At 43.4% G+C, this 25,429-nt stretch overlaps 1 protein-coding gene across 2 annotated transcripts in view; it reads left to right on the top strand.

Moving 5' to 3' along the window:
* The window catches only part of AGBL1 (AGBL carboxypeptidase 1), a 266,584-nt gene that overhangs the window by 8,964 nt on the left and 232,191 nt on the right, over nt 1–25,429 (top strand). Inside the window, exons 2-5 of one of the 2 annotated variants that reach the window (XM_040077478.2) lie at nt 10,381–10,444; nt 11,778–11,924; nt 12,460–12,591; nt 14,954–15,047. In XM_040077478.2, the coding sequence (XP_039933412.1) occupies nt 10,381–10,444; nt 11,778–11,924; nt 12,460–12,591; nt 14,954–15,047 (437 nt within the window). Of the gene's footprint in view, nt 1–10,380; nt 10,445–11,777; nt 11,925–12,459; nt 12,592–14,953; nt 15,048–17,647; nt 17,887–25,429 lie in introns of those variants that run through there. The other variant, XM_040077473.2, reaches the window with a different exon arrangement.

Genomic DNA, 25,429 nt, shown 5'->3' with positions numbered 1-25,429 from the left:
ATAAAGCTGGCCCTCCATTTTATTCAGGATTAACCTGACAAACAGAAGATTGACAGGGTGATATCCTCCCATAAGCAGTTTGCTTGGCATGGTGAATGCCCACCTGTCTCACTTCAAACGAGGGGAGGAGGCAGAATGGACCACCTGACCTTTCCCTATGATTAAAATGCTGATCTGATGAAGTCAGAGGAACAAACTGAACTGCCTCTTTCAACCCTCAATTCTTCCAAGAATAAACCAACACCATCCATATGGAGAGGTTAGGGGAAAGCAACATTACTGCCCTGGTTTATCTGACCTTCTCTTTGGGACAATCTCCTGCAATTTGAATGGCCTCTGGCTCTATGTTAAAGTCCTGCAAGTGGAGGAGAGAGCTGGAGGTGACAAAGGAGAAAAAGAATGTATGTCTGACTCTGTTTTCTTTGACAATTTCTCTTCCCATATGGCTAAGGTCATTTGATCTCCCCACGATGCAGAGGGACTTCAAGGGGACAGCTGGATGCAGAGATGCATTAAAACAGCTTCTCTTTGAGATGAAAACCATGATTATTAACAGCTTGTTTCAAAAGCTCTCGCAGCAGCAGCTGTACCTCACTGACTGAAAACTCTGGAGGGTTTGTCTAAAAGGTCTGCATGGCTGGGTGATCAGACAGTTGGAATTCTCCCTAGCTGAGAGTCTCCTGCTATGTCCTACAAAGCCTTTAGAGCACTATTACACCAACAGGTCTCCTTGCTTAAACAAAACAGGACACAACGACAACTTTTTGGTGATCTCTCCTTGCTGGCAATGAATGCAGGAATCAGAGGTAGATTCTGACACAGATCAAATCTCTTACTGGGTGTTCACTGAAGAATTCACCGTTCTCTGAGAGATCAGCCCACTGTGCCATTGTATGTTCAGCCCATTCCCACGTGGGAGAGTCTCAAAGGACACAGCCCGAGAGTTTGGTTGGGTGGGCCCCACAGGGCATCCCATCAGAATGTGTAGAGCTGGGTATTTTTAAATATAACTCCTGTCCCTTTTCCTGAAGCACAAACACAGACGTGGGCTCATTCATGGAGCTAATAAAATGCCTTCTGGCTTGACTGACCAGTGCTTATTTTGCAGGTGCTTCTGAGCTACTGGATGAAGCAACAAGGGTGGAATAAAGCCCCAAAAATGCCTGTTTTGGGCATGATGGCATTGGGTGTCTTGCATGGGGTGTAGGCTGAAGATAAAGGAGATAAAATTCTGTGTTACCTTTTGGATGGAAAATGACATACCCCTATCATGCCTCTTAAAAACCTGGCAACCTTTCCAGAGAACTGAGGCCTTTGCTGTTGAGAGATTGCTGTTTAAATCTAGATGGATGAGTCTCAACAATGCAGTTAAACAGAAGTTCTGCTTTATATTACTGGTAATATTACTTTAAATCATTAGAATTTCAAAGCACAATTTGCTATTCATTACGGATGCCGAGTTTCGTTTGTTGTTTGATTTTTCACTTAGGCTGGATGGCAAAAATAGGTTCATCATTTTCACTTTCAGGTTACATCTCTGAAGAAAGCAAGCTGTGACTAACAATAGTTATAAGTGGCCTGTCTCCACTGCCCATACCTCAATCATCATTATTAAATGCGACTGATTAAAAGCGTTTGCATGGCTGTTCCAGAAGGCGCTTTTGGAAGCGGGGTAGATTGCCACATAAGGACACTTGTCTTGGCAAGAGAAAGGACTGGTGTTTTTCTAAACCAGAGTGCACCTTACAGTGATCCTCATCTTCGGCTGTACAAGTCAGTGTCAGAATAATGTGCAGCAAGTGGGACCGTTTGCGCTGCAGCAGAGAGAAGCCTGGACTGAACACAGCAAGTGCCAGGGCAGGCTGAGATTAGAGCCAGGGATTCTTGGGGTCTATCACATGTGGTCCAAACAGGAACATCCCAGAGAAGGCAAGGATAGAAGCACCTTCATTATGGCTATTTATTTCCACACGTGCATACTCACATTTGCTATAACACTCAAAAATCTGAGGTTTCATTAAAAAGCGAGCACGTCTGGAAATTTTCCAACGTTCTCCAGACTCACTTGTATTTTGAGAAATGCCATTGCTTGTAAAAAAGTTTGTCAATTCCCAAATGTGCTTCATCTTTGAAAGACAAAGTGTTCTCTGGACTGACACCCATCAAATCTCACAAAAAAGAAGGAGAGTAGCATATTTCATGCTGCTTTTTCATTTTTGGTAGGGGAAAATAAAGCTAAAACTGAATGGAGAAAACAGATCCCTCCCTATTAAATTTGGGTGGCAGTTGTGTTAAATATCTGTAACAGAGTGGCATTTGAATGAAACATTAATATTTTAAATTACTTCAGTAACAGCAAAAGTAATACAAAATATAGGAATAAATCCAAGAAACAGCAATAAACAGTAGGTGCTGGCATGCATGTAGAATTCATTGTGCAAGAATGGTTAATGCCTTAAGGAAACTTAATAAGAGAGTGTGAAAGGCATATGCTAGGATAATCTTGGCATTAAAATAAAAATAGATTAAAAAGAGCAAAAAAGAGAATAATATAACATTAAATCCAGTCAAAATCTTTAGGTGTCATAGGTAACTTATTGTGAAATAAGAGATAAAACCTGGGAGAATGTATCTGCAGTAGAAATTACAGAAAGAACATTAGAAATATTCAAAAGAAAGTCTAAAAGCCTTTTGTAGAATGTCACGTGTTTTGATTTATCTCAAAGTTTCCTCATTCTTTTAACAATTCCAATTTGACAGAAGCATTTGAGGGTTATATAGTAATGTGTTTTGCCGCTGTTTCTGCATAATAAAGTAATTGCAGTATTAGAGGCACATTAGTGAGAGGAGCAAGTGACACAAAGGGACTTTGCAGCAGGAGGAACTTCTGCACAAGGACAAGCTTTTCTTTGAGAACACTGAGAGAACTTTGGTGTGAAAAGAGAAAGAGAGAAAAAAGGTGGTTTGCTTTGCCAACAGTATCCAAGATACTGCAGTCTGTCAGGGCACAATTCCTGCAGATATCTGGTTCTGAACATATTTTATTGGAGGGACACACTAATAACGAGGCACTGAGATGAACAACTTTTCTCTGAATTTAGGGGAAACACCTTTGAGTCTTTTTAACACAATAGGTAAAACATCCTTTAGAAAAAGATCTGGTCATGGTCTATGTGCTTCCTAATTCCTGTATGGATTAATTAAATGTAGTCCCTTGGCACAAGGATGAATTTTTTCCAAATAGCTCTGGGACCCACTGGTGGAGTAGCTCTTTCTTCTCCCAATCTGGCATCAGTATTCCTTGCAGAGGATAGATTTTTCTGCTGCACTTACTTCTGGGAAATTGGGACAAGAAGACTGATCTCAGGGAAAGAAAATTTTGAACTCCTCACAAATGGAAGTAAGTGTGTGATTGAGGGCCACAGTACTTCTGTGCACACAGTGTTTCTGCTTCATTTTGTTATAATAATAAATATCCTGGCTCTGCCAGCTATCCTCTTAGGTATTGACTAAGTGAATTTCCCACCACAAGGTGATACTTCCCACCAGGAAAACAAGAAGCAACCTGATCTTGATGAAGGATGCTATTGGGCAGGTGTTAGCTAATATTTGTGAAGAAGTCTGTGATCCTCTGATGCAAGGTGTTATGCTAGTGCAATTTATTTAATTAAATTTTGTAAGATTCTTTGGCACAGATGATTTTCACCATGTTATTCACCAAGTTATTTTGGCTAGAGATCAGCTCAAGCCAAGCTGTTTCATCTCAACACCTTCAGTGTTTTGAAGACATTAGGATGCAATTTTGGAGTCTTCCTCTCTCTGCCTTGAAGCAGTTCAGTCCTGCAGAGTGTAGCCTGTATCCTTTGAGAAGAACTCCTGAAGCTCAGTGAATAGAAGCAAAGCCCTGTCCATTTGCATGCTAGAAATTTGCTTTGAGGCACTATTCCTGCTCACCTGGATGAGCTGCTACCCACTCTGAAGTGTTGGAATCATAGCACCAGCCATGATTTGTGTTACTGAAAAAGGTGCTGCAGGTTATCGGACCCAAGTACAAATGAAGGTGAAAACCCCAGGCCTTCAGGTCACTGCAAGCCATGAAAAAACCTGCACTTGCTTGCAGCAGACCGGAGGAAGGGACATTTTTAATGAGTCTTTGCTATATTTTCTGATATAAACCCCATAATTCCTTCTTTGGGCTTGGCGTGGCATGAAGCATCAGTAGGAAAAGAAATGTCTGGCGCTTGGCTCAGTGGGGTGCTTGCCATGGCTCACAGGGGTGGCCAGGGCCAGCGAGAGGGACTTGTCTCCAAGGCTTGGGAACAGGAGCAAGAAGCTTCTGGGCCACGTGTGCTGTCCCTGGAGGCCCCTTGGCTGCCCCGGGTACAGTTTGAGGGCTACGTGATCCCCCACAGCTGCGGACGCCTTTCTCCCAGGATTAAAGAGGTCACTTAGGACGCTCCCAGAGCAGCAAGGTCCTCCTCTCTGAGGCTTTAAATAGCCCCTTCTCCTTCCATGTCTCCTCTGAGTTTCCTGGCTTGCTCAGGTCTATCTGACTCCTAAGAAGAGGAAATCCAGATTTGGACAAAGAAACGAGCGTACTGTTTACCACAGAGGATGGTGACTCCTGTGGTGATGGTGAGGATGTTGGGATGGTCATTCTGGGAGCAGGGGCAGCTTGACCATAACTCCTTGGGATCCTTCTAAAGCTGGATGACAGTAGTATTGTTAAAATTCAGTCTATAATCACTTCAGCTGGAATCCTCCCTTACTCTGTTGTTGCCTACTGATATTTCAGAGGTCTCTGAATCCTTTTTTCGCCCTCAGAAATAATGATTTTTTTTCTCCCGTAAATCTCCGTGTAACAAATACTGTGGACCTTCCAACAAGAAGAAATCACATTTAGCTGGCTGAATATTGAGGCTGAGGATGGTAGCATACAGACAAGAAAGTCTCCAGGGTATTTTACTCTCTTATTTAAGTGTGAATTTTTAGCGCCTCTTAAATTAGAAAAAGCAATTTACTCTGACAAAGCACGGAACATAAGGCACCAAACCTGGCTTCACAGTTATTGTAAGGCTGGATTGTCAGCTGTGGGAAGGAGATATCCAGCTGGCAAATCCATAACACCAGCGGTGGGTGGCTGTGCCCAGCAGTTTGGGGTGGTAGGCACCTCCACCTTGCTGGCAGAGGACTCTCTGATTTAAGCATTAAGAGAGTAATTAGAGCCCAATGCTCTCTAGAGGTCTCGGGAGACAGTGAGGACTAATGCTGCTCAGCCTATTACCTGTGCTTGATTTTAGCCAGCATTAATTTTGCACCAGAATTTCTCTTCAAAAGTCTTCAAGTGCAGAGAGTGAGAAATCTGACTTGCAGATGTAAGTCTCATTACACAGGCAGTTGGGCTGCTGACTGCTATTTGTGTGAGCAAATTTATTAAGGGAAAGAGAAGAGAGGAGGATATATTTTGGACAGGTCAAACCCTGCTTCCGTATTTAGAAACAGGCTATTTTAAAACAAACAAACAAATAAACAAACAAACCCTGGAACTGGATATCCTATTCCTTAGTCTCACTAAAAAAGATCCAAACAAACAGGTCTGGAAATTTTTTAGCCCAGTGCAGCAGTACCTTTTCTTTCAAATTAGACCATTTTGTTTTGTTGTTTGGTTGGGAGATCTTTCCTAAGCAGTCACACAGATTTGTGAGACAATTCAACAATTAATTTAAAATACGTATTGGAAGAAACCATGTTATGTGTTGTCTTGCAAGAGCGACTTCTTTCATTTTGCATTCATTATTTTTGTGATTGGAATAACTGCTTTGTGTTTCTTCCCCCAAATAAAATATTTATTAGTAAATCTCGCACCGCACAAATTAATGCTGTTTGATTTCTTCCTGGGCGTCCTCCTTTTTTCAGCATTATGCTTAGACTCCCAACAAACCCTCTCATTAGGTTGTGTGTCTCATTCAGGGAAATACTTACCTTTGGGCAAAAGACACAAAAGCCCAAAAGATTGAGTTTATGGGAAGTTTTTGTTTGAAGGCAGTGCTGGAAGGGGGGTGGCGCTGATGGCTGCTCTCTTCCCGGCGGGACACGAAAAATCCCAACCCTCTGTTGGGTTTCTGAGTCTTGTGGAAAACAGCCCCAGAGACTTCCCTGAGGTTACCTGTTACTGTGGCTTAGCAGCAATTTTATAATCTTGTCTTGAGTAAATAACAGCTGTCTTGGCATGTTCCCAGGAGCAGAACAAGGAGACAGGAGCTGTTCCCTGCTCAGTCGTGGGTCAGTGAAATAATCCGAGCTGCCAGTCAGAAGTGTTGGGATCAAGCTGTTGTCCTCCAGCCCAATGTCACCAATTAATCACTTGCTGCCTGTAACGTATCAATGATGGTGTGCAGGGGTATTTTTTTTTATTCCTGGCTTTCTCCATCCTCCTGCTGTTTATCTCTGAGGAGCTTCTGCCAAGCTAACCCCAGTGTTTCAGGGATTAATTCCCAGAAAAAGCTCAGAGAGGAGCTCTCAGCCAGGAGCTGATTAAATGCATCTGAGCTCAGCCCTGTGATACTCCTGGTTGGGTGAGGAAGACAGGATGCTTTTCTGGAGTAAGGCTAAGAGAGATGAGGGGCTCTGACCAAAAAGTACAGCCATGCTTGATATTTAAAGTGATGGTTTTGCTACTTTAACCATTGTCCAGCTGCAAGCTGTGAAAGGCAACTACAGTCCGTTGTTAATAGGTAACAATTTGGCTCTAACTTTAAATCCTTTTAGTGAAATCCTGCAGGAGGTCAGCGATTTTGTAATCTAACTTAAGCCTCTGGGAACTTTTCTCTTCTCTGATTCCACCCATATACAACAAATGTATCTTCATTAGTGTGTGCACATGCAGATGCGGTATCTAATATTTGTAAGTGCTGCAGGAATGGAAAATACTTAGCAAGAGGAATTTTACTTTTCTCCTCTCTTTGGTTATGGTTTGTTCTTAAACCATCAAACATCTCTTTCAATAAAAATAACTAATGTGTTTATTTTTTACCAGGGCTGGATAAGAAATTTGCATTAAAGAAATTACTCTATTCATCTTTTTTAGATCAGGCACAAGTTGTGATTTTCTCATTTGTACTTACTGTTCAAAAAGATTTACTGAGTATTTTTTATGAATGAATATGTTGGCAATTGATCCACGAAGAGTTTGTTATGTGTATTAATTTAAACAATTGATTCTAATGGATTTCAATGTCCAAATATCTTTGATGACTTTGAAAACCTGAAAATTGGAGCTGTTTCTTTTCTAGAGGCAAGTTGTCATCTAACAAGACAATAGCAACCTTAAGGTTATTTTTTTCTGTGTTGCCTTGCTATTATAAATGAGAGCTGTGCTTTTCTGCAGAAGTCTGTATTATTCAGTTGTGCCACTGAAGTTAGTGGGAAATATGTTAGAATTTGTAATGGGACTGGGGTTTTATCCACTGTTTCAACCAACACATGAGTCATCCAGCTCCTTCAGTAGTGTGCAGGAGGAAGGGGAGCAGTGAGGCACCAACACAGAATTTTAGTGTTAAAATATCAAGAATAAACTCTCAGGTAAAATATTTGGCAATATCACCCAGCTTTAATTTTCACATTTTAAAGGTCGATTTTTCATGTTCCCTCAAGTTCTTTGTTTGCCTGAGTCCCTGGATAAAGTGCATGGAAAGTCAGAGGATATCTTATGTCATCACTATTTGTGTTAATGGCTTAGGAACCCACAATCCAATCAGTTAAAATAAACAACCCAGTGTAATAGGAGCATAAATCAATGAAGACTTCATTACTGAAACCTTAATGTGTAATCCATCCACCTACAGAGGAAAGGGATACTGAGAGGCAGCAAGACAAAACGAGAGGACAGTCTGATTTCGGCAACCCTGATATTTAAAAAGGTGTTGAGAACAGTAAGTCTTCCCAGAGTCAGTAAATTTGATGGATACTCATCCCTCCTGACAACTGCTCCTAACTATTAAGTCCCTATGCTAAAAAATGCCAAGTAACTCTTGGGAAGAGATCTCTGAATGTTCTCTGTTTAGTCTGGGAGACTTGAGCCAGCTAAATGAACAAAGACATGAATTAGGAAGATTAACATAGGACTAAAACTGTACATTTTACCCAAGAATAATGCTGCTCAGAACTGCTCTGACCCTGCTGCATCCTTTCCTCCTGTGTGGTCCCTTGAGCCAGTGGCACAAATCTGGACTCCTCTAAGGTGAGGGTGGCAGTACTTGGTGACGAGAGTTACTGGGTTTCATTAAAGACACATATTCTGTTTGTTTCCTCTTTCAGAGGAGAGAAACAGGAATCCTATCACACTGAGGCTTTTGATTTCAACATGGATCATAAAAGGGCTGAACTTTTATGTTCAGTGCTGAGATCTCTGCTTGTTGAGTTAATTATGAATAGAAACAGCAGGCTCTCTCTCTCTCGGCATGGGCCAGCTCTGAGGTGGGGATGAGACTTTGCCTGTGGATTTTAGCTAAGAGCAAAAGCAAGTTGAGCCTTGAGAATGCCATCAGTGCTCACAGACCCTCCTCCACTGAGTCCCATTTCAGAAGTGATTCTCTACCTGTTTGCTGCAATCTCATCCTCACCCGACGCTTCTTCTCTCCTTCCTTCCCCTTCCCTGACCACATCTTGTTATTTTCTCTCATTCCCCTGCTGACACCTCTTGTCCCTGTGGCTCACTTGGAATATATATTGAGCCTGCTCAATGGTTGGTAGCACTGCTAATTGACCAAAGCCAGTACGATAGGAAAACTTGTTTTTCAGAGATTTGAAGCTTGTTTTTGTTAATAATTATGACCAATAAAATAAAATATCCAAGAATACACAGAAGGTTTAGGATACAGAAGCTAGGTAACATTGGCACTAATGCAGTTATTCCATGCAGAAAATGGCACGGAATATCTTCTCTATTGGCATATAGTTTGCCAGTACCGAAGGAGATTTGGTTGCAGGGCGCTGCCAAGCATCCTACAGGATTTCTGTGACAAGTCACCTGCTCTGACTGCAGACTGATCAATTTGCTGCTTCATCCCCACGTCTCACCCAGTGCATGCCCTCTCCATCTGTAACAAAGGAGGAGGTATGAACTGCAGCTCCCTAATTAGCTACATAATCCTCAGCACCTTCTCAGCTTGTGCTGCGACTTTTTCAGGGATCCATTGGGAAAAAAGGGTCCATTTGCATTAACAGTCATTATTACAGATCTGAATTAGATTTTCCCTAATATTCTTTCTAGAGTTTATTTTGCTAGGTGTTACTTGTCGACTCCTTGTCTTAAATATACAGTTGCATAATGTTAAATATGTCAGAGGATGGTTGAATCAATTTGGCTGGTAAAATGATCACATATATCTAGAACAGATACCAGGTTAAAGTGACAAGGTAGGTTTCGTTTCTGAAGCGGTTCAATATTCAGAAATATAGGAGCCATATATTTGTGAGATGTTATCTTATTGTCATAATTTAATTGCAAATAAAGTGATTCCTTTATAGTTTGCATGATCCTAAGGTTCTTTGGGACCAAGGATATTCAAATGCAAGTTTTATAGAGTATTAGAATTTTTTATGATGTTGTATCTGTTCAGAAATAAAGACATCTAGGTCTTAACCCAAATCACCCAAATTGCAATATGGGCCACTGATTAATTCTTGAATCACAGCAGTGAAATCTGTTTGGAGGAGGATTAAAGAAGGGGTCTAGTATATCACACAGATGGATGGTAAATATCATGAGTTTCCTTCTCCTCAAGTGCATTATATCTTATTTCCTCTAATGCAAATTTTAAAGTGACGCTAAAGAAGAATGTGTCATGTAAAAATGTGGTGACAACTTAGTCTTAAAATTAAATTATATTAGTTTAAAAATAAGCTTAAGAATTTTTCTTCTCCTCAAATTCAAGGCTTCCACATGGTTGTGGCTGTAAAGACAGGAGAATTTTCTTGTAGATGGGATTAATATAATTTAAATATGTGTTCTTCAACTCCAGTAATAAGAGATGCTGTCATGGAAAACCATCTCACATTTGCATTTTTATGTGATACGGAATTTCCTCAACTTTGGGGTAGCCAGATCAAACCAAAAAATAGAGCTTTAGTTTAGAATTTAGATGTAAGTTCTACAGAAATATTACTGTGTATTAAATACTGTGTAGTATGATATGTTAGAGGCTTTTAAAATGTGTCATCAATACGTTTCCACACATTCACTGTCCAGATGGCACAAAAGTGCTCAGTATCCAAACAAGGATCTCAGTGCCTCTGCACTGCATGATGCACTGCAGCCCTGTGCAGGACAAAGTGTCCTGTTCTGAATTGATCCATAAATTTGGTGTGTTTCCATTCCAGAGCTCCTGTGACAAGGATGTCATCCTGAACATTCTCAGTGTCCTCACTGACTTGCTGTCTTTGGGTAAGGAAACAAAGATTTGGGGCAATGGCTGTGGGCTAGGGCAGAAATGGGTTCCTTAAATAAGTCAGGGAATTCGTACCTGCATTCAAACTTAAGTCAGGGAATTCATACTTGCATTCAAACTTGACCAGGTGTTTGCAAGGTGAAAAAAATATAATTTTTATCTATAGATCAGAAGTCCTTTCTCCTGTGTTTGAAAAACTGAGCTTATTCAATGTATTAAAAGAAAAGAAAAAGAGACTCAGGGAAAATTTCAAATTTTTCTTTTTAGTTTCAAAGATGCCCATGGGTTGAAAAGTATTTCATAATTCCTGGCAGTCAAGCACTGGAAATATTCACCAACGTCATTGGAGAGAGGACTGTGAGACAGGGAAAGGAGCCTGACTTTCCAGAGCCCAGGGACCCTCTAATGCAGAGGGTTCAGCCTCTCTCCTAAAGGCACTTCTACCTTGGGGCTGCAGGGAATGGATGTCACTTTATGTGCTCAAAGCCGGAGGAAAAAAATAAGTGTATTGGAAAAAGAACGGAGAAAAATAATCAGGTTCCTTTGTCTTTCTGCTCCACCACGAAAATATCTGCTAAACCATTCCCAACCCAGCTAAGCTGCCAGGCTGTGGGGGCTGCATTGGCGAGTGCTGGATCCTCCTGGGTTCCCCACTCCTGGAAGCCTCACCAGAGACATCACCTGTCCTCCTGGATCTCTCTTTTGGAGCCCTGCAGCCCTGCTCCTCAGCTGGGTGCAAGAATGGTCTCCATGGAGAACAGGGGGTCCTGCTCTCCTCTAGGAACTGAACAAGCAGCATCCCCCAACCACTGAGCCTGGATCGGTGTTTGTTAACACAGTAAGGCTCCCAGGGTTAGAGCGTGATTTCTTTGGAGACCTACATTTATTTGAAAGCCATCCCCAAGGCTTCCCTAGGATTCCTTTTCATTTGGCAGGAGCCCAGTGCAGCTTTAGTTCTTTCCTTGTTTAATTTCCAGTATCTAAGAAAAGATCACTGAGCCTTTTGCTGCTTTGAAACCTGTCGGTGTCTCTGCTTATTCCTCTCTGGCACGTTTCAGTGCACGGTGAAAAACTTGTCCAGCACGTGGGCTTGGAGAGACAACGACTGTTGTGGTAAGAGGCAGCAGAGCCACAGTTCCAACACGCAGCCACCATCCATGTCTCCAGGCTCCAGAGATTCCTGGCCAGTTCTGCAAATTCTCGTGCGCTCATGGCACTCAAACATTGTCAGATGGTCACGGAAGCTCCGAGTGCTCCTTGCAGACGGAGGGTTTGTGACAGCTGTGGCTCAGGGAAGGGACGCTCTGAGCAGTCTCCTCTCTTCCCCAGGCACTGGACGGAGAATTCACTACGTGGTCAGCAAAGGGGGCAGTGAGGCTTTGCTGCAGGCCCTGGCCACGGCTGCCCGGACAGAGCCCCTCGACCACGGCACCCTCCTGCCCCTGCTGCGCCTGCTGGCCAGGGTGGGCCAACGAGGTATGCTGAGGGCTGGGGGGCTTCTGGAGGGGGACCAGAAATCAGGATGACCTCATTGGGACCTTCCAGTAGCTAAAGGGGACAGACATTTTAGTCGGGCAAGGAGGTAACGGTTTTAAACTGAAGGAGGATGGGTTTAGATAAGAAGCAAGGAATATTACATGATAAGGATGGTGAGGCACTGGCACGGGCTGCCCGGAGAGGTGGTGGATGCCCCGTCCTTGGAAACATTGAGGGTCAGGTTGGACAGGGATCTGAGCAACTTTGTCTGATGCAACTCATTGCAAGAGGCTTGGACTAGGTGGCCATTAAAGGTGTTTTTCAATCCAGACTATTCTATGTTTCATATATGGAGACTCAAAGCAAACCCCATGTTTTTCTGTTTTCTGTGAGATTAATATTGATTTAACTCATTGATACATTTGAATGTCTTACTTACAAGATATTGAGTTACAAGGCTTCGTAAACACGTTTAGCAGCGCAGCTGCAATGACTTGGCCTTTGCAATAGTTTAATTCTTCTTTGTTTTTCACAGATAGGAAGTTTGGGCTTAAAGTGCAGAAGGCAGAAGCCACTGATATAATACTGAGCTTGATAAGAAGAGACCTTGCCCACCACCTTCACCTCACCCACTGCCTCTGGGTGCTGCGGGTTTGTGCTTCTAATGGTGAGTGCCAGGATTTTCCTCTTTTCTTCTGTGTGACAACCACCAGGGTTCTTTTTTAGTCATTTCAATGCAAAGAAACATCATTCCTGGTAGGGTTAGTGCCTGCATACACCATTAATATACAGAGAAGCACAAAAGGCAGAACAACCTTAGAAAAAGGTGCTCCTCAAGGGGCCTATGCAGCCTTTACAGTGCATTTCATCTGCGAGCTATGGAAATAAAAGTGCTGTAGTGAAAAATATTCATGGTAAAGATCTCCTAGTCTAGAATATAGACAGTCAATTCTTTTGCTCTGAGACTTGGGTACCTTAAGTCTCTATACAATTCCCATTACCATAACAGCCAAATGTCTCACTATTGTTGATTGTATTGAACCTCAGAGCAGCTCCATGAGGGTGGAGAAGCAGAGGGAGAGAGAAATCTGTTACTTATTCAAGGTCCCCCAGGAAGCAGATATTAGATCCTGGTCTTCTGACTAGTATCCCCTCAGATGTGCACTCTCCCAGATTTTCTTGCTTGGCAATGCCCTCAAGTTAAATGATTCAAGCAATGGGATTTCCAGTATTCTCTCTGGGATCATTACAGATTCATAGAGGCTTTCTGTGCTATAAAGCACTGAGCTCGTCAGCACAAATTTCCCTTTGCTCACTCTAACCCTTTCCTCTCCTTCCCTACATCCCTCACCAGCAGATAATTCTTGATGGCCATCAAGATTTTCTGTCTGCAGTCTGCTCTGCGCATCCTGAGATTTGGCTCTCCTGGCTCCCAGCCCTCAGGTCCCTTCTGCCTGGACAGGAGCTGGCTTCATGCTTTGGGCTTCCTCAGGCAAGCAGCCAAGCCTCAACACTCAACCCCTCTCCCCATGATAAGCAGTATTTGAAAGTCAGAGTGTGGCTGAAAATGCAGCCAAAGCCAGAAGATGAAATGTGCCATTATTTGGGTTTCACAGCTGGGCAGTGACCCGGTGCTGCCTCTCACCCAAAGCGATGATCTGCCCACTTCCCTGCTCCCTGCTTCAGTGCACCTGCACTCGTTCCAGCTGCTGTTTCTGCAGAGGTTTTAGGATGCAGGACAGCAGCCTGTCCTCCTCTCTGTTAATGTCAGACCCCAGAACCCCAGCTCTGCTCCTTTGCTGGAGCATCTCTGTTGCTCTCCAGGCAACTCCAGCACTCTCCATTAATAACTTTGACTTTGTGGGTTCTGTGGCCCAGCTGGGAATCTGCAGGGGAGGTTAAGTGAAAATCTGTGTGGGTGTGATATCACACCAGGAGATCACATGTTCCCAACCTTAAAAATGATGGAGTGGAACTGAAGGGAAGCCAGAACCATACAAAACTCTCTAGGTATGAAAGCAGTAAAGATGAGCCCTTGTCTCACCTCATGCCCCACTCTGGGTTGCTCCTTTCACTGCCACCAGATGTTTGTGGCTGCTCACATCCTGCTCTGGAGCAGGAGGAGTTTGAGCAGCCTTGTCCACCACCCTGTCTCTAATGAATTGCCAGCCAGTGTGAATGTAGCTGGCAGACCTTGCAAGGCTTTCCATCACAGGGCAGCTTGGCAGGGACACGGTAGGACAGCAGGAGATGATGGGCCCTCTGGCAGCTCTCTGATGGCCACTGGGAGATATCTACAAAACAGCCAAAACCCAGCAGTGGGCAGGCAGCCAGGGCTTCTTCTGGCTGCTGTTGATTACTGATCCTTTCACCTTGGTCGCTTCCGTTTAATATTTCAGGGCTGTATTTGTTCCTTCATTACACTGAGATAGCGTGTCTCATAGTGGGGACATCTGGCTCAACACCTAGGCTATGCACTAGGTATCCAAACTGGTTGCAAAATCTATCTATTAATGTTCCTAGTGTGTTAAAAAGTGAAGGATGAGAGGGAAAATTGGCCTAGATTAAATTAAACTGCATTCAGAAGCCCCCCAAACCCACTTCCACTCTGCTGAATAGCAGCACAGAAAGAAAACTCTGCCCTTTAAGCCCCTATGAAATGAACTGTCCTCACTGAGTTGCATGCGGGAAATGTGGGATGAATTTGAGCTCGGTCATTTTTTTCAGGGAGAAAACCCTGTTTAATTATGATGTGTTCTCTGGAAGGTACAATGTCTACAGGAAAAGGGGCTTTGGGGAAATTGGGGAAGAGCTGCAGGACTGGTTTTGCACCTGATTTTGGCTCGAGTTATGTCCAGAAGCAGCTTTGTGCTTCACTTTCTGTGTTTGTAAGGGGACCTGTGGAGTCCAGATGGGAGCCCAGAGAGTGCATAGACCCGGGGGCAGCTACTCCTCTCCACACCTCTTCTAAGCAATATTTGCCAGCTGCCTGCTTCAGAGCTGACTGCTTTTCCCTTTTATTGCCATAGTTACCACGGGAACTCTGCTTGGCATCAATGGAGCCATGGAGCTGCTTTTCAAAGTCATCACTCCCTACAGCAAGAGACGCGTCAGGACAGTCAGGTAGGCAGTAGCCCCAAGGGAACTCATCTTTCCAGGACAGCGAGAAATAAAATTTTGGTTCCACTTGAAGAGGCAAAGAAATCAGAAATGTATGCAGTTTCCGCTCACTTTAAATCTGCAGGGTTTTTTAAGAGGCAGAAATAGTTCCCTGAAGGACACGTTAATGCTGTGATTCATCATATGATTCATGCTGGTGGCCCTTTATTTGTACTGTGCCCTAGACAGCGATGGCAGTTTGATTGCAAGGTACCCTCCTTCATTTCCCAGCCACAACTGGGTTTTGAGAAGCATGTGCTGGCAGCAGACCAGCCACTCCTGCCTTCCACTCAGCAAGAACCTCCTGCCACCACCAGCCTGGGGGTAGGTAGAGTGGAATTGTGGCAGTGTTGCCTCATCCTCCATTTGCAGAGAGTAATGACCTGGTCATCGTGATATTTTTGAAGTATGACAGTTCTTACTAGTATTAATCTGCGTCTGCTTTTAAGCCCGTCCCACATATTTCAAATAGTTCTTTTCTGAAGACAGCAAGTCCATTTTATATCTTCATCTTAATGCTGAACATTAGTCCCCAAGCTGTCTGTTCTGACCACTTCCTCAGATGCCTTTCAAGGCAAACTTTATAAGACCATAATACGCATCTCTGGCTCGCTCTTTAAAAGCAGGAGGAAGAATTTCCTGCTGTGAGCTGTGCCCACACAATCCCATTTGCTTAAACCACACAGAACCTGCCAGTTCTCCTGCTGGGACATGCAATGGTTTGTGGGGCACAGTCCCTACCTGCTCAGGCACGTGTCAGTGAGGACATGGCAGCGTTCAGCCAGGTCTGGCTTCTGCGTGTTCCTGACATGGGTGAGGTCCAAGGCTGGTGATTACTGAGGAAGCAGCTTCAGGTAGAGCACAAGAAAGAAGGATGGACAGACACGGCATGAGAGTTTGGCCACTGTTTGCTTATCTGTGCTGGAAGTGGGGGCCAGTCACCCTGGATGCATTAAATAATGTCCATCCTGCTGTTACCATCAAAGACTGATAGCACTTCTACTCAATATCACGAGTTACACAACAACTGGGAAGGAATTTGAATTGATTTCCACCAGCCGCCAGTGCTGAAGCTGCACATCAACACACGGTACTGCTGTTTGCTAAGTGCAGCTTTCTTCAGTTCCTCTGCCTACGTGTCTGGAGGTACACAATTTTTTTGACAGTTCGCTTTTCTAAATAAGATACTGAGGGGGCCAGCAGATGCACAACTTCCTGCAGCTGCCTTGTTGATGGGAGACAACTCACTTTTAGCTGTGCTTTTGGCTTTCTAGCACAGTGCCAAGTACCTGGAATTGCTTCATGGCTTCAGTTCTCTCTTAGACAAAGTACCTGAGATTCCTCTGCATGGGGATGCTAGGACGTTTCTTCCACAAACATTTGGATATTACCCAATTCAGAGAATATTACCACTAAGATATTGTTCCTAGGATGTCTGAGCATCCTCCAACATTCCCCTCAGGCCCCATTTAATAACTTTAAGATTTACATCTGCTTTCTGTATGACAGGGGTGCCCAGGATGAGTTAGACCCAGTGCTGGGCTTGGCTTCTGAGGCAACCAAAAGTGATTGATGGGTCCAAACCCATGCTTAAAGAAGCAAATTCCTCTAAATTTCCTGTTTCCCTTCCTGTGGAAGTGTTGGCTGTGATTAGACCAGTGTTAGTTCTGCTTCTGTGATAGGCCAGGTTCTGTGTGTGATGGGATTTGGGCTTGGATCAGTTTTCTGTTAAGCAATGGGACTGGTTGCCTAAAGGCTTTAAAAATTAATTTTGTGCAAAAGTGCTTTATTTTCCACTGACTGTTTCCCATAGGAGAAGTGGAAACCTTGGTCACACCTGTCACACCTTTCTAGTCTGGCTTCTTGCTGAGATATGTCTGGAGATGCAGGGAGTGTTGCTGTAGGTGTAGTCTGTATACTGCTCTAAAATACTCACTTCTAAGAAAAACAACCAGAGAAATACGCTGCTTTTGATTTCAATGATTCCACATTGCCAATATGCAATATTTAACTTTTACTTCCTTTTATCTATTGTACAAGGATTGTTTTGAATTCTTCTGTGGACATTTTTTCCATTTAAAACACAGAGATGAACACCAGAAAGCCTCAAAATTGCTCTCAGTGAATCCCATTTTATAGCTAATAAGCTTTTTTATTTATTACTGAAAAACTCAAATTAATTTTTCATTAAAAAAAATAGGTGTCTTGTGCATTAATTTTTGTCTACCTGAGCTTTCTCACTGCTAGTTCAGTTTCCTAGTTTTCTTTTATTTCCTAAAATATTTGTGCTCTTCTTAAAACATATTTTTCATGAGTGTGCAAACAGCACATACAATCTTTGCTGGGACCCAGCTCACAGGAAAAGGTGATTTGGCTCCTAACTATTCTAGGTCTGATGAGCAAGAACCATAAATCAACTCCAGCCTGGTGGCCACTATGCTGGCGTGCTCAGAGCTGTGTCTTTTGTTTCATAACTAAGGGCAGCTGAGAAGCTCAGTGGTGCAATGAAGACAACCTGTTTTACATCAGAAGACCCACGCAAGCCTGTGTTGTTTTAACCCATTTAAAGGCACTAGTTTCTTGTTAGTCAGTGGAGGTGCTGCTTGTTTGTAGTTTACTTTAAAGTGCTGCTTTCATTGTGGAAAGTGGCCTTAGGAGATATTGTTGGTAAGAGTTTAGGTCGTGAGACCAGGAGGACAGACTGTAGAGTGGGTTACACATCTTCTCTCCCAGCACTAGCAAATGCCTGGAATAGCTGCAGTCTGAAATTCTAATCATCTTTGCAGTTCATCAGAAAATGGAGGTGGGTACATGTGGGGAAAATGTCCTAAAACTTTGTGAGGTAACTGGTGCAGAGAGACTATGGATGGGTTTTCTGAGCTTGGGAGAAAGCATAGAAAGAGGTCATGCTCTTTGTCTAGCTCAGCACGTGCTCTCAGCTATCTGACACTGGTGCAGCTCTTCCCAAAGTGGCTGTGGCTATGCTGAAATTGGGAGAGTGGTATTTTGGTGTGCCTCTTGGTCACAAAAACATCTGCTTCTTTTCAGTTATCAACAGGGAAGCTGTAGAGAGCACCAGCCTCTAACCTGCCTACAGAAGAAAACTCTGATGTTTTCCCAGAAATCCTTTGACCCTCGCTTTGCGTTTGCTCTTGATACCTACTCTCCACCTCATAACTATGTGCCACCATGGTTTGCCTTTTTGCTGGGAAGGAACAGCCGGCAACTGTGGGAGCTGAGATTACCCTGGCTCTCTGATCAGCTGCCAGGAATGCAGCACTGAAAATGCACCGCTTCTGTGGTGGGCACACCCGCCTTCCCCTGTCCCGGGCAGCAGCAGGGCCAAGGTCACTTTAAGAATCTGCCCTGGAGAGTGCCCTGTGAGAGCTATTTATTTAGCCCGCTAAAATGTGGAAACAAGATACATAGTTCTATTTATTTTTCCCAGTGGCAAAGCTCTGGGGTATTTAGAAATAGTCTCCCCATGCTCCAATTGACCTTATCTGGGTACCTGCCAAGTAGCTCTGATTCCCCTGAGACTGTGACTCATGGGCTTTATTGACTGTAGATAGGCATTTGAGGTCTTCAGCTTGCTGGTGCCATGACTGTGGATCTCTCCAGAACTATCCATATCTCAGGTAAAAGCTACATGGAAGAAACATGGAACTCTCTGAGGTGTAGAGAGCTCTTGAGTTAACTGCTGTGAAATCCAGGAGAGTCAGAGACTTAAGGCTGTCTTGCCCATCTGTCATGATGCTGTGCTGCAGAGAAGATTTTCTGATACCTTTTACAGGGACAGTTTAAAATAAAGCCAGATGATGTTCTGCTTTTCTCAGTTCTGTTTATGTCAGTAGCTGGGATATCTGATAGGAGTGTGTGTGGGATGCTCAAATCTTCACTCCATCAACACCTTCTCTAATGTAGCATCTCTGATGCCTCACACAGTGCAATGATCACTGCTCTTTTCACCTTTCATCCTTATTATTCCCTGTATGTTCCACACCTTCTACCCTTCTCCTGCTTTCCAGTGTCAGTTTCAACACTGTTGCTTGTTTTCCCAACTTACTCATTCTGAGAAGTGTTTGGATGTGTTGTGGGTTGTGGAATGTGACAGTGGAAGACGTTTGCTCTCTAGTCAGCCAGGAGCTGGTCTCTTCTGCGTGACTCTGTCCAGGTTGTCAGGCACGAGGTATCCTCACCAGTGGCTGTGAGTTGTCTGTGGCTACTTGTCATGCAGGCTCTTCTAGGACTCCTCACGTTGAAGACAGAGTATCAAAGAAGATGAAAACAAAACCCTCAGAATTTATGCTTCCTTCATAAGAGGAAGAATTTCCAGGCATTAGAAAATGGCAAATGGTGGGGTGACTGGTGCATTGTTGGTTCCCTCTTTTGTTTTCCTTTTCTGCTGTTAAGAGGTTAGTGCACAGTTTTATTAAAGCAGTTTGGAGAGTCTTTTAAAATGTCTTTGTTTTTCAAGCCTCTCTGAGTACATCTATTTATTATACCGAGCAGAGCTGGCTCATATTAAGTGTTCGCATAAACCTCGTATGAAAGATTACAACAAGAGTGAGTATTCATCAGAAATAAAAACTCTTTCTGTGGGTATTCAGAATACTTGGCTTTCTACACTGGGCTATTCCAGTAAAGTTTGACTACTTAATTAAAAGTAGAAAGTGAATAAAAAAGGTCTGGGAATGGCGCCAAATTAATTCACTAGAAAATGTGATATGCAGAAATTATCTGCCTTTGCTCATGTCCAGCACTACCCAGTTCTGACATTTGATCACAATTCTTCTTACATTTGGTGCTTATTGGATAGTACCAGTGCCTCAAATGCTTGCTGATAATCTCCCTTTTCATTAAAGGGAGGAAATCCTCCCATGTAACTTCATTTCACCTGAGGTGGTTATCTGGATTCCTCACATGCTGAAGGGAAAAAGAAGCAAGTTCTCTTCTTTAAATGTTTGCCTCTAGAAACTTGAGGTCTTGAAAATATTTATTTCTTTCTGTGCAGTGGAGGGTGAGTCTGCAGTGGGCAACCTGGAAGAGGCATAATGGGCATTTAAAGCTGGGTCAGGTAGAAGGTTGCTGAAAGAGATTTGTAAAGTGGAGTCAGTTCCATCTAGTGCCAGGGCTCAAAACCCAGGAGGAGTGAGAATACCACAGGTGTCTTTTCTTTGCTGATAAGTGCTCAGGGGTGATTTGAGGTGAGGAGGGTCCTGAAACATGCAAGAATATTGATGGCACTGTTATTTATATATATATTTTAAAAAACCCTCTGTTTTTTTATAAAACCTATTTTGTTTGCATACAGCTGAGATTCTGTTTTCTCACCTTGAAATTGGTGCTTTCAGTGCACGGTTAGAGTGTTGAGCCCAGAGTGTTGAAAAGTGACCCAAGTGCCACATCAAGAAATGCTTGTACAAGTGCTCTCCTGACCTCAACTCTGACAGGAGAAACCAGAACAGCAGTGGGCTATGTCTGGTTTAGACAAAGAGAGAGGAGATGTGTACTGGGGGTGACTTGAATACTGAGCTTCTCTCTTCTGCTGAGAATGATGGAGAGGCACCTGGAAGAGATCCAAACGCAAACGTGCCCTAGACCCCACTGCAGGCAGCTGAATTTTTCCTTACCCTTAATCCTGGATAATGTCTTGCTGGTAGACCACCATAAACATTTGCTGCAATTCCTTTTCCTGGGCTGGTCTAAACTTCCAGCTGCTCTCTTCTTAGCAGAAGACTATGTGGCATACCTGGCCACTGCCAGACTGTATTTTGAGGAAGAGCAGAAACTCAAGGCACTGACATGGTGATTAGTTCTTCTTCCACCTGATAGGGAAGCTGGTGTGATGGGTTCAGCTTTATGCCTTTGTTTATTTGGCAATGATTCCTGATAGAAGATCAAAAGCAAATCATTCTTAATTCCTCTTGTTAGCCTGTGTTTTGTCATTAATCATGTTGAGCAGTCTGGATATTTAATTGGAAAGTAACACATGATTCTATTGGAATGTGGTCAGAATTAATCAATGCTTAGCATTTTGAGAATAAACAGACACTATTTGGTTCACTTGATTTGTGTAGAAAATTCACAAGAACGGGGAAAAAAACCCCACATTTCTGTTGAGCTATATCACAGCTAAGTGACTTGCTTTCCATCTGGCCTTGATCTACATGGGATTTATTCTAGAAGTCCTGTTAAATAAAACTAGTAAATACCACACTGAATGAGATGATGCCAGCAACAAGGGGAAGAGTGTTGTCTTGAAAATTTCTCTTTCTATGAAGAGTCTCTTCAACTTGACTAAAATCTCAGATAACATGAAGCAGGGATGATTGCATCACTAAGATAAGTAAATAAACCCTACTGTGCAATTTTATTGCAATGAACCATTGTAATAGAAGAAATGATCTTGGAGCCAGAGGTGTCCCAGTTTCATGCAGTTCCTTCTCTTTCATTCTTTTTATGGTCTGTGTGGTTTCTCTCAAAGAATTACCTGTTCTAATATCAATAATCAGTTACAAAATCTCATTTCAGACTGGTGGTATGTCAGTGCTGCTTTGCAGATCAAATGGGGTTGCATTTCAGAATTACACTTTACTGGCATTGTGCTGTTAATAGCAGTAGATGAGAGAAATTGAAAAATTAAGAGGTAGAGACAAGGGAAAAAGAGATGTTTTTAGGCAAGATTTGAAAATAGATGAGGAGTTGATGAGGCGGAGAGGAACAGCATCTCCCAAGGTTGTTCCAGAGGTCTGGAAGAACACGTGGCACACAGAAATCCTGGTGCCATCTCTTGGTAGCCTTTGGAATGGCATGTTTCACCGCAGGTGCACCCATCTCTGAGGCATTAAAAATTGATTCATGAGCATTATATGGAGAGAAATTCACTTCTGAGCTTAAGTTTGTATGTCATGGGAAAGGAGGAGCTCATTTAAAAATGGAGCAGATTAGTGGGACTGCTGTTTTGAAAGAGATGTTTGCATTTTGCTTTTGGGTCTAGCTTATGTTTTACATTTAACTCAGGTCAGAGTTTGAAAGAGAAACAATGCTTTCAGCTGGAGGTGTTTCTTTGCCTGCCCATTATTTCTCCCCCTTGGAGAGCTAGAGTGCTATATTTGGAAAGATGCTGTGAGGGCAAGTCCCTGCTGTTCTCAAGTTCTTGGCTTTTCACAGCCAGTGGCTATGGCAGATGCAGTTCATGACTGGCCTCATGTGATGGCTTTGGGTATGTCCATACTGCAGGCAACTCTGGGTTTATTGGGCGGGAGATTCCCTCTGCCTGAGCTTTAATCTTCCTCCTTCTCCTGACAAATGCTCAGGCTTGCAGCAGGGCCTGCAGTGTGAGCTACCCAAACTTCTTAGGACATGTTATCCAGCCTGGGAGCATTATTCATGTTGCTGTATCTGTCTTGCTGTTGGTCTTCGCTCTAACTGGGTTAAAACTAACACCTGGGTGCCTCGCTGCAATCCTACTGCTTCCTAGGATCTCTCTGAGGTGTAGATCCCATGTAACCATGGAAACTACTGTCATTCCCACCCAGATGGGAGGTGTGACTTGATTTCATACATCAGTTGCATCTCGGATCATTTCCCGGAGTTAGATGAATTGTTAATGTTGATAAGGCTGTCTTGCGGCTGAATATGATAGTTATGGTCAAGACTAGTGTGACCTGGTTACGCCAAGCATTTTGTAAGCTGCACATCAAAAGCAGAGTGGGATTGTTAGAATTTTTTAAAAAATTAGAACACAGCTAGGAGGATTATAAAATATTTCATAATTGAAGAAGAAATGAAGGGTTGGGATGAATTCTGGAAGTTGGTGGGTTATCTGTGAGATTCAGAGTGTGCAGGCTCCTGATGTGGAGGTGCAGAGAGATCTTTCACCAGTGGTGGTGGGGCTGTAAGAGTAAAGAAGGCAAAATGTCTAATGTCAGGAGACAAAGGATCTCTGGTGTCTGAGGTGTTAACCTGAAATGCTGTGTGTTGCTGTGGGCAAGTCACCCGAGGTCAGAGTTTTCATACTCTTAAACCCATGCAGTTCTCGTGCCTTACTAAGGGTAGTGAGGGTGCACTCAGCTCTGCCTGAGGCATTCAGTGAGAGCACAGATGGGGGAATGGCAAAGGGGAGAGAAGGACAGTAGTGAATTTGTGAAAGGTTTTATGTCCAGGTGGGATGCAGCTGAAGTGTGCTGTGGAGTGAATGTGGAGCTGGTGCAGTGAGGAGAGGGTTGAGCAACGTGGTTTTATGTGACCCTGCAATCATGTTTGAGGTGGCTGAGAGGTGCCAAAGCCTTCAGAAGACCTCAGCCAGGCAGCCCTGGGGGATGGGGGCTGGAGGGAAGGGATTTCCAAACAAAGCCTATCTGAATGTGCATGTAGAGATGACGAACGGGTGCCCACCCTGCCTGTTTGCCTACATTGCTTTTCTCGTGTCAAGGAGACAAAGAAAGAATTCCCCCTCGGAAATCACTGAGTTGAGTAATGACGTGAATCTCTGATAGAGGCCTGAGAATGAGCAGATAAGGCTGAGGGCACTCACTTGTGTGTCAGCACATGTGAGAGCCCAGGAACCTCCTCTTCTTTGCTTTTCACTTGATTTATTGCTATTTCTCCTTGCATCCAGAAGCCTCTTTCCCTTATGAAGAGGGTAGAAAGCAGCTGTGAAATCCTCCCCACAAAAACTTTCAGTCCAAAGACAGACGAGGGAAATTTGTAAAAAAAAAAAACAATGAAAATAGGTGTCAATGCAGAACTTCTGCAGATACAATTCACATGATGCTGTCCCTACAAGAAAATGAGCCCCAAGAATTTCCTGTGGTTGCTGAGGCTTTTTCCCAGCTCCATCAGTGCTGGCAATGCTGGCAGGTAGAGTGTGAGCCAGTCTCTAGAGCTATCAGTGGTTTTGAAGCACAGCAGTGATTAGACCTGCCCTGAGCAGAGTTATATGACAGTGTCAAAGCCTTAGCAACAGCCTTTCTGCTGCAGGGTTCCCTGTCCTGATAGCGCTGTTGGAGCCTCACCAGCTGCAGCAGCAGCAGGGTAACTGGATTTAGAGATACAGAGGCAACACAAGAGACTCATTTCCAGCGGGTGAAAGAGAGCTCCAAAGTCTTCAGTCTTTCAGGCTCTTTTGAATGGTTGTCAAACAATTATTACAGAGAATGAGGGAGATAAAGTAAATAACAGAGTGTTTGCCAATGAAGGTGAAATGAATTTTTTAGGGAGAGAAGGTTTTGTAACAGCAGTGGCACAGATTCAGCGCAGGGCTCTGGCTCACAAATGCTGGCACAGCTCTTCTCATCTCTCTATCTGCAGGGCAACACTTGGAATCGCAGCAATGCCAGTAAAATCTGTAAATAAACCCAGAGCTGAGTTGCTGTGGGAGGTGTTTGGAGGCAGGGTTTGGAATGTGGAGGGGAGAACCTGAAGACTTGAGGAAGTGGCTGGTGAGGAAGAACAGGGCTGCTGATTCCCAACATGGATAGCTGCAGCTCTGGGGATGGGAATGGAAATTCCCCCTGAAGTGCAAACCTTGGAAAGGTCATGGCCCTGAGACAGCAGAGCCAGATTATTGCAGAATAGAAAAGAGAGAATCATCCTTATAACTTCAGCACACCAAATCCATGTGTTTCTTTCCCTTGTTAAAAGGACACAATTCAGGCTTTGTGTGGACCAGAAGGCACATGCTACGATGGCACAACAGCTGTCACTGTCTAGTCAAAAGCTTTATTTCCTCCTTGTTTTTCATTATTGAAAATTGCACTTAAAAATTTGTGGTCATTCCAGTTTTAACCAGCTTCCAGATTTTACCATGTAGAAAAAATAGGCATGTGGAAGAACCATCCCGATAATGCTCAGAATTTTTCCTATGAATTTTGATTCTTTATCCCTGTTGCTTCATTATTATATTTACAGCTTAAGTTCTACCAACCTTGGTATGGTCTGTTTTCAGATCCCAGAGTTTGGCTGGATTATATTAAATGGAAGACTTCCAATGGAAAGGAAAGGAGAAAAAAACCCAACCCTTAACTTTCATTACTTAAGCTTCTACAAATTACTGCTTCAAAAAGCCCCTGCATTTATGTCAGTGTGACACTGAAGCTCTCAAACGGCAAATATCAAGAGAATTTGACCTAGTATGTGTTGCATTTTGACATTTACTGACTTTATCTTCCTTTTAAATTCTCTAGCTAAACGTTGTGAAGAAAAGGAACTGGCATTGAGATGTGACCAGATCATTGCTTAGTAAGGAGATAGACATGTTCAACTGAACAAATTAATTACTCTGTGGGTGCTAGATCAGGGTTAGGGCTAGGCTGGGTCAGCCACAGCAGCCAGATGCTGCC

Source organism: Hirundo rustica, chromosome 13 (assembly GCF_015227805.2).
Source record: "Hirundo rustica isolate bHirRus1 chromosome 13, bHirRus1.pri.v3, whole genome shotgun sequence".
Taxonomy (NCBI): Eukaryota; Metazoa; Chordata; class Aves; order Passeriformes; family Hirundinidae; genus Hirundo; species Hirundo rustica.
This window is presented reverse-complemented; position numbering and strand designations above follow the sequence as displayed.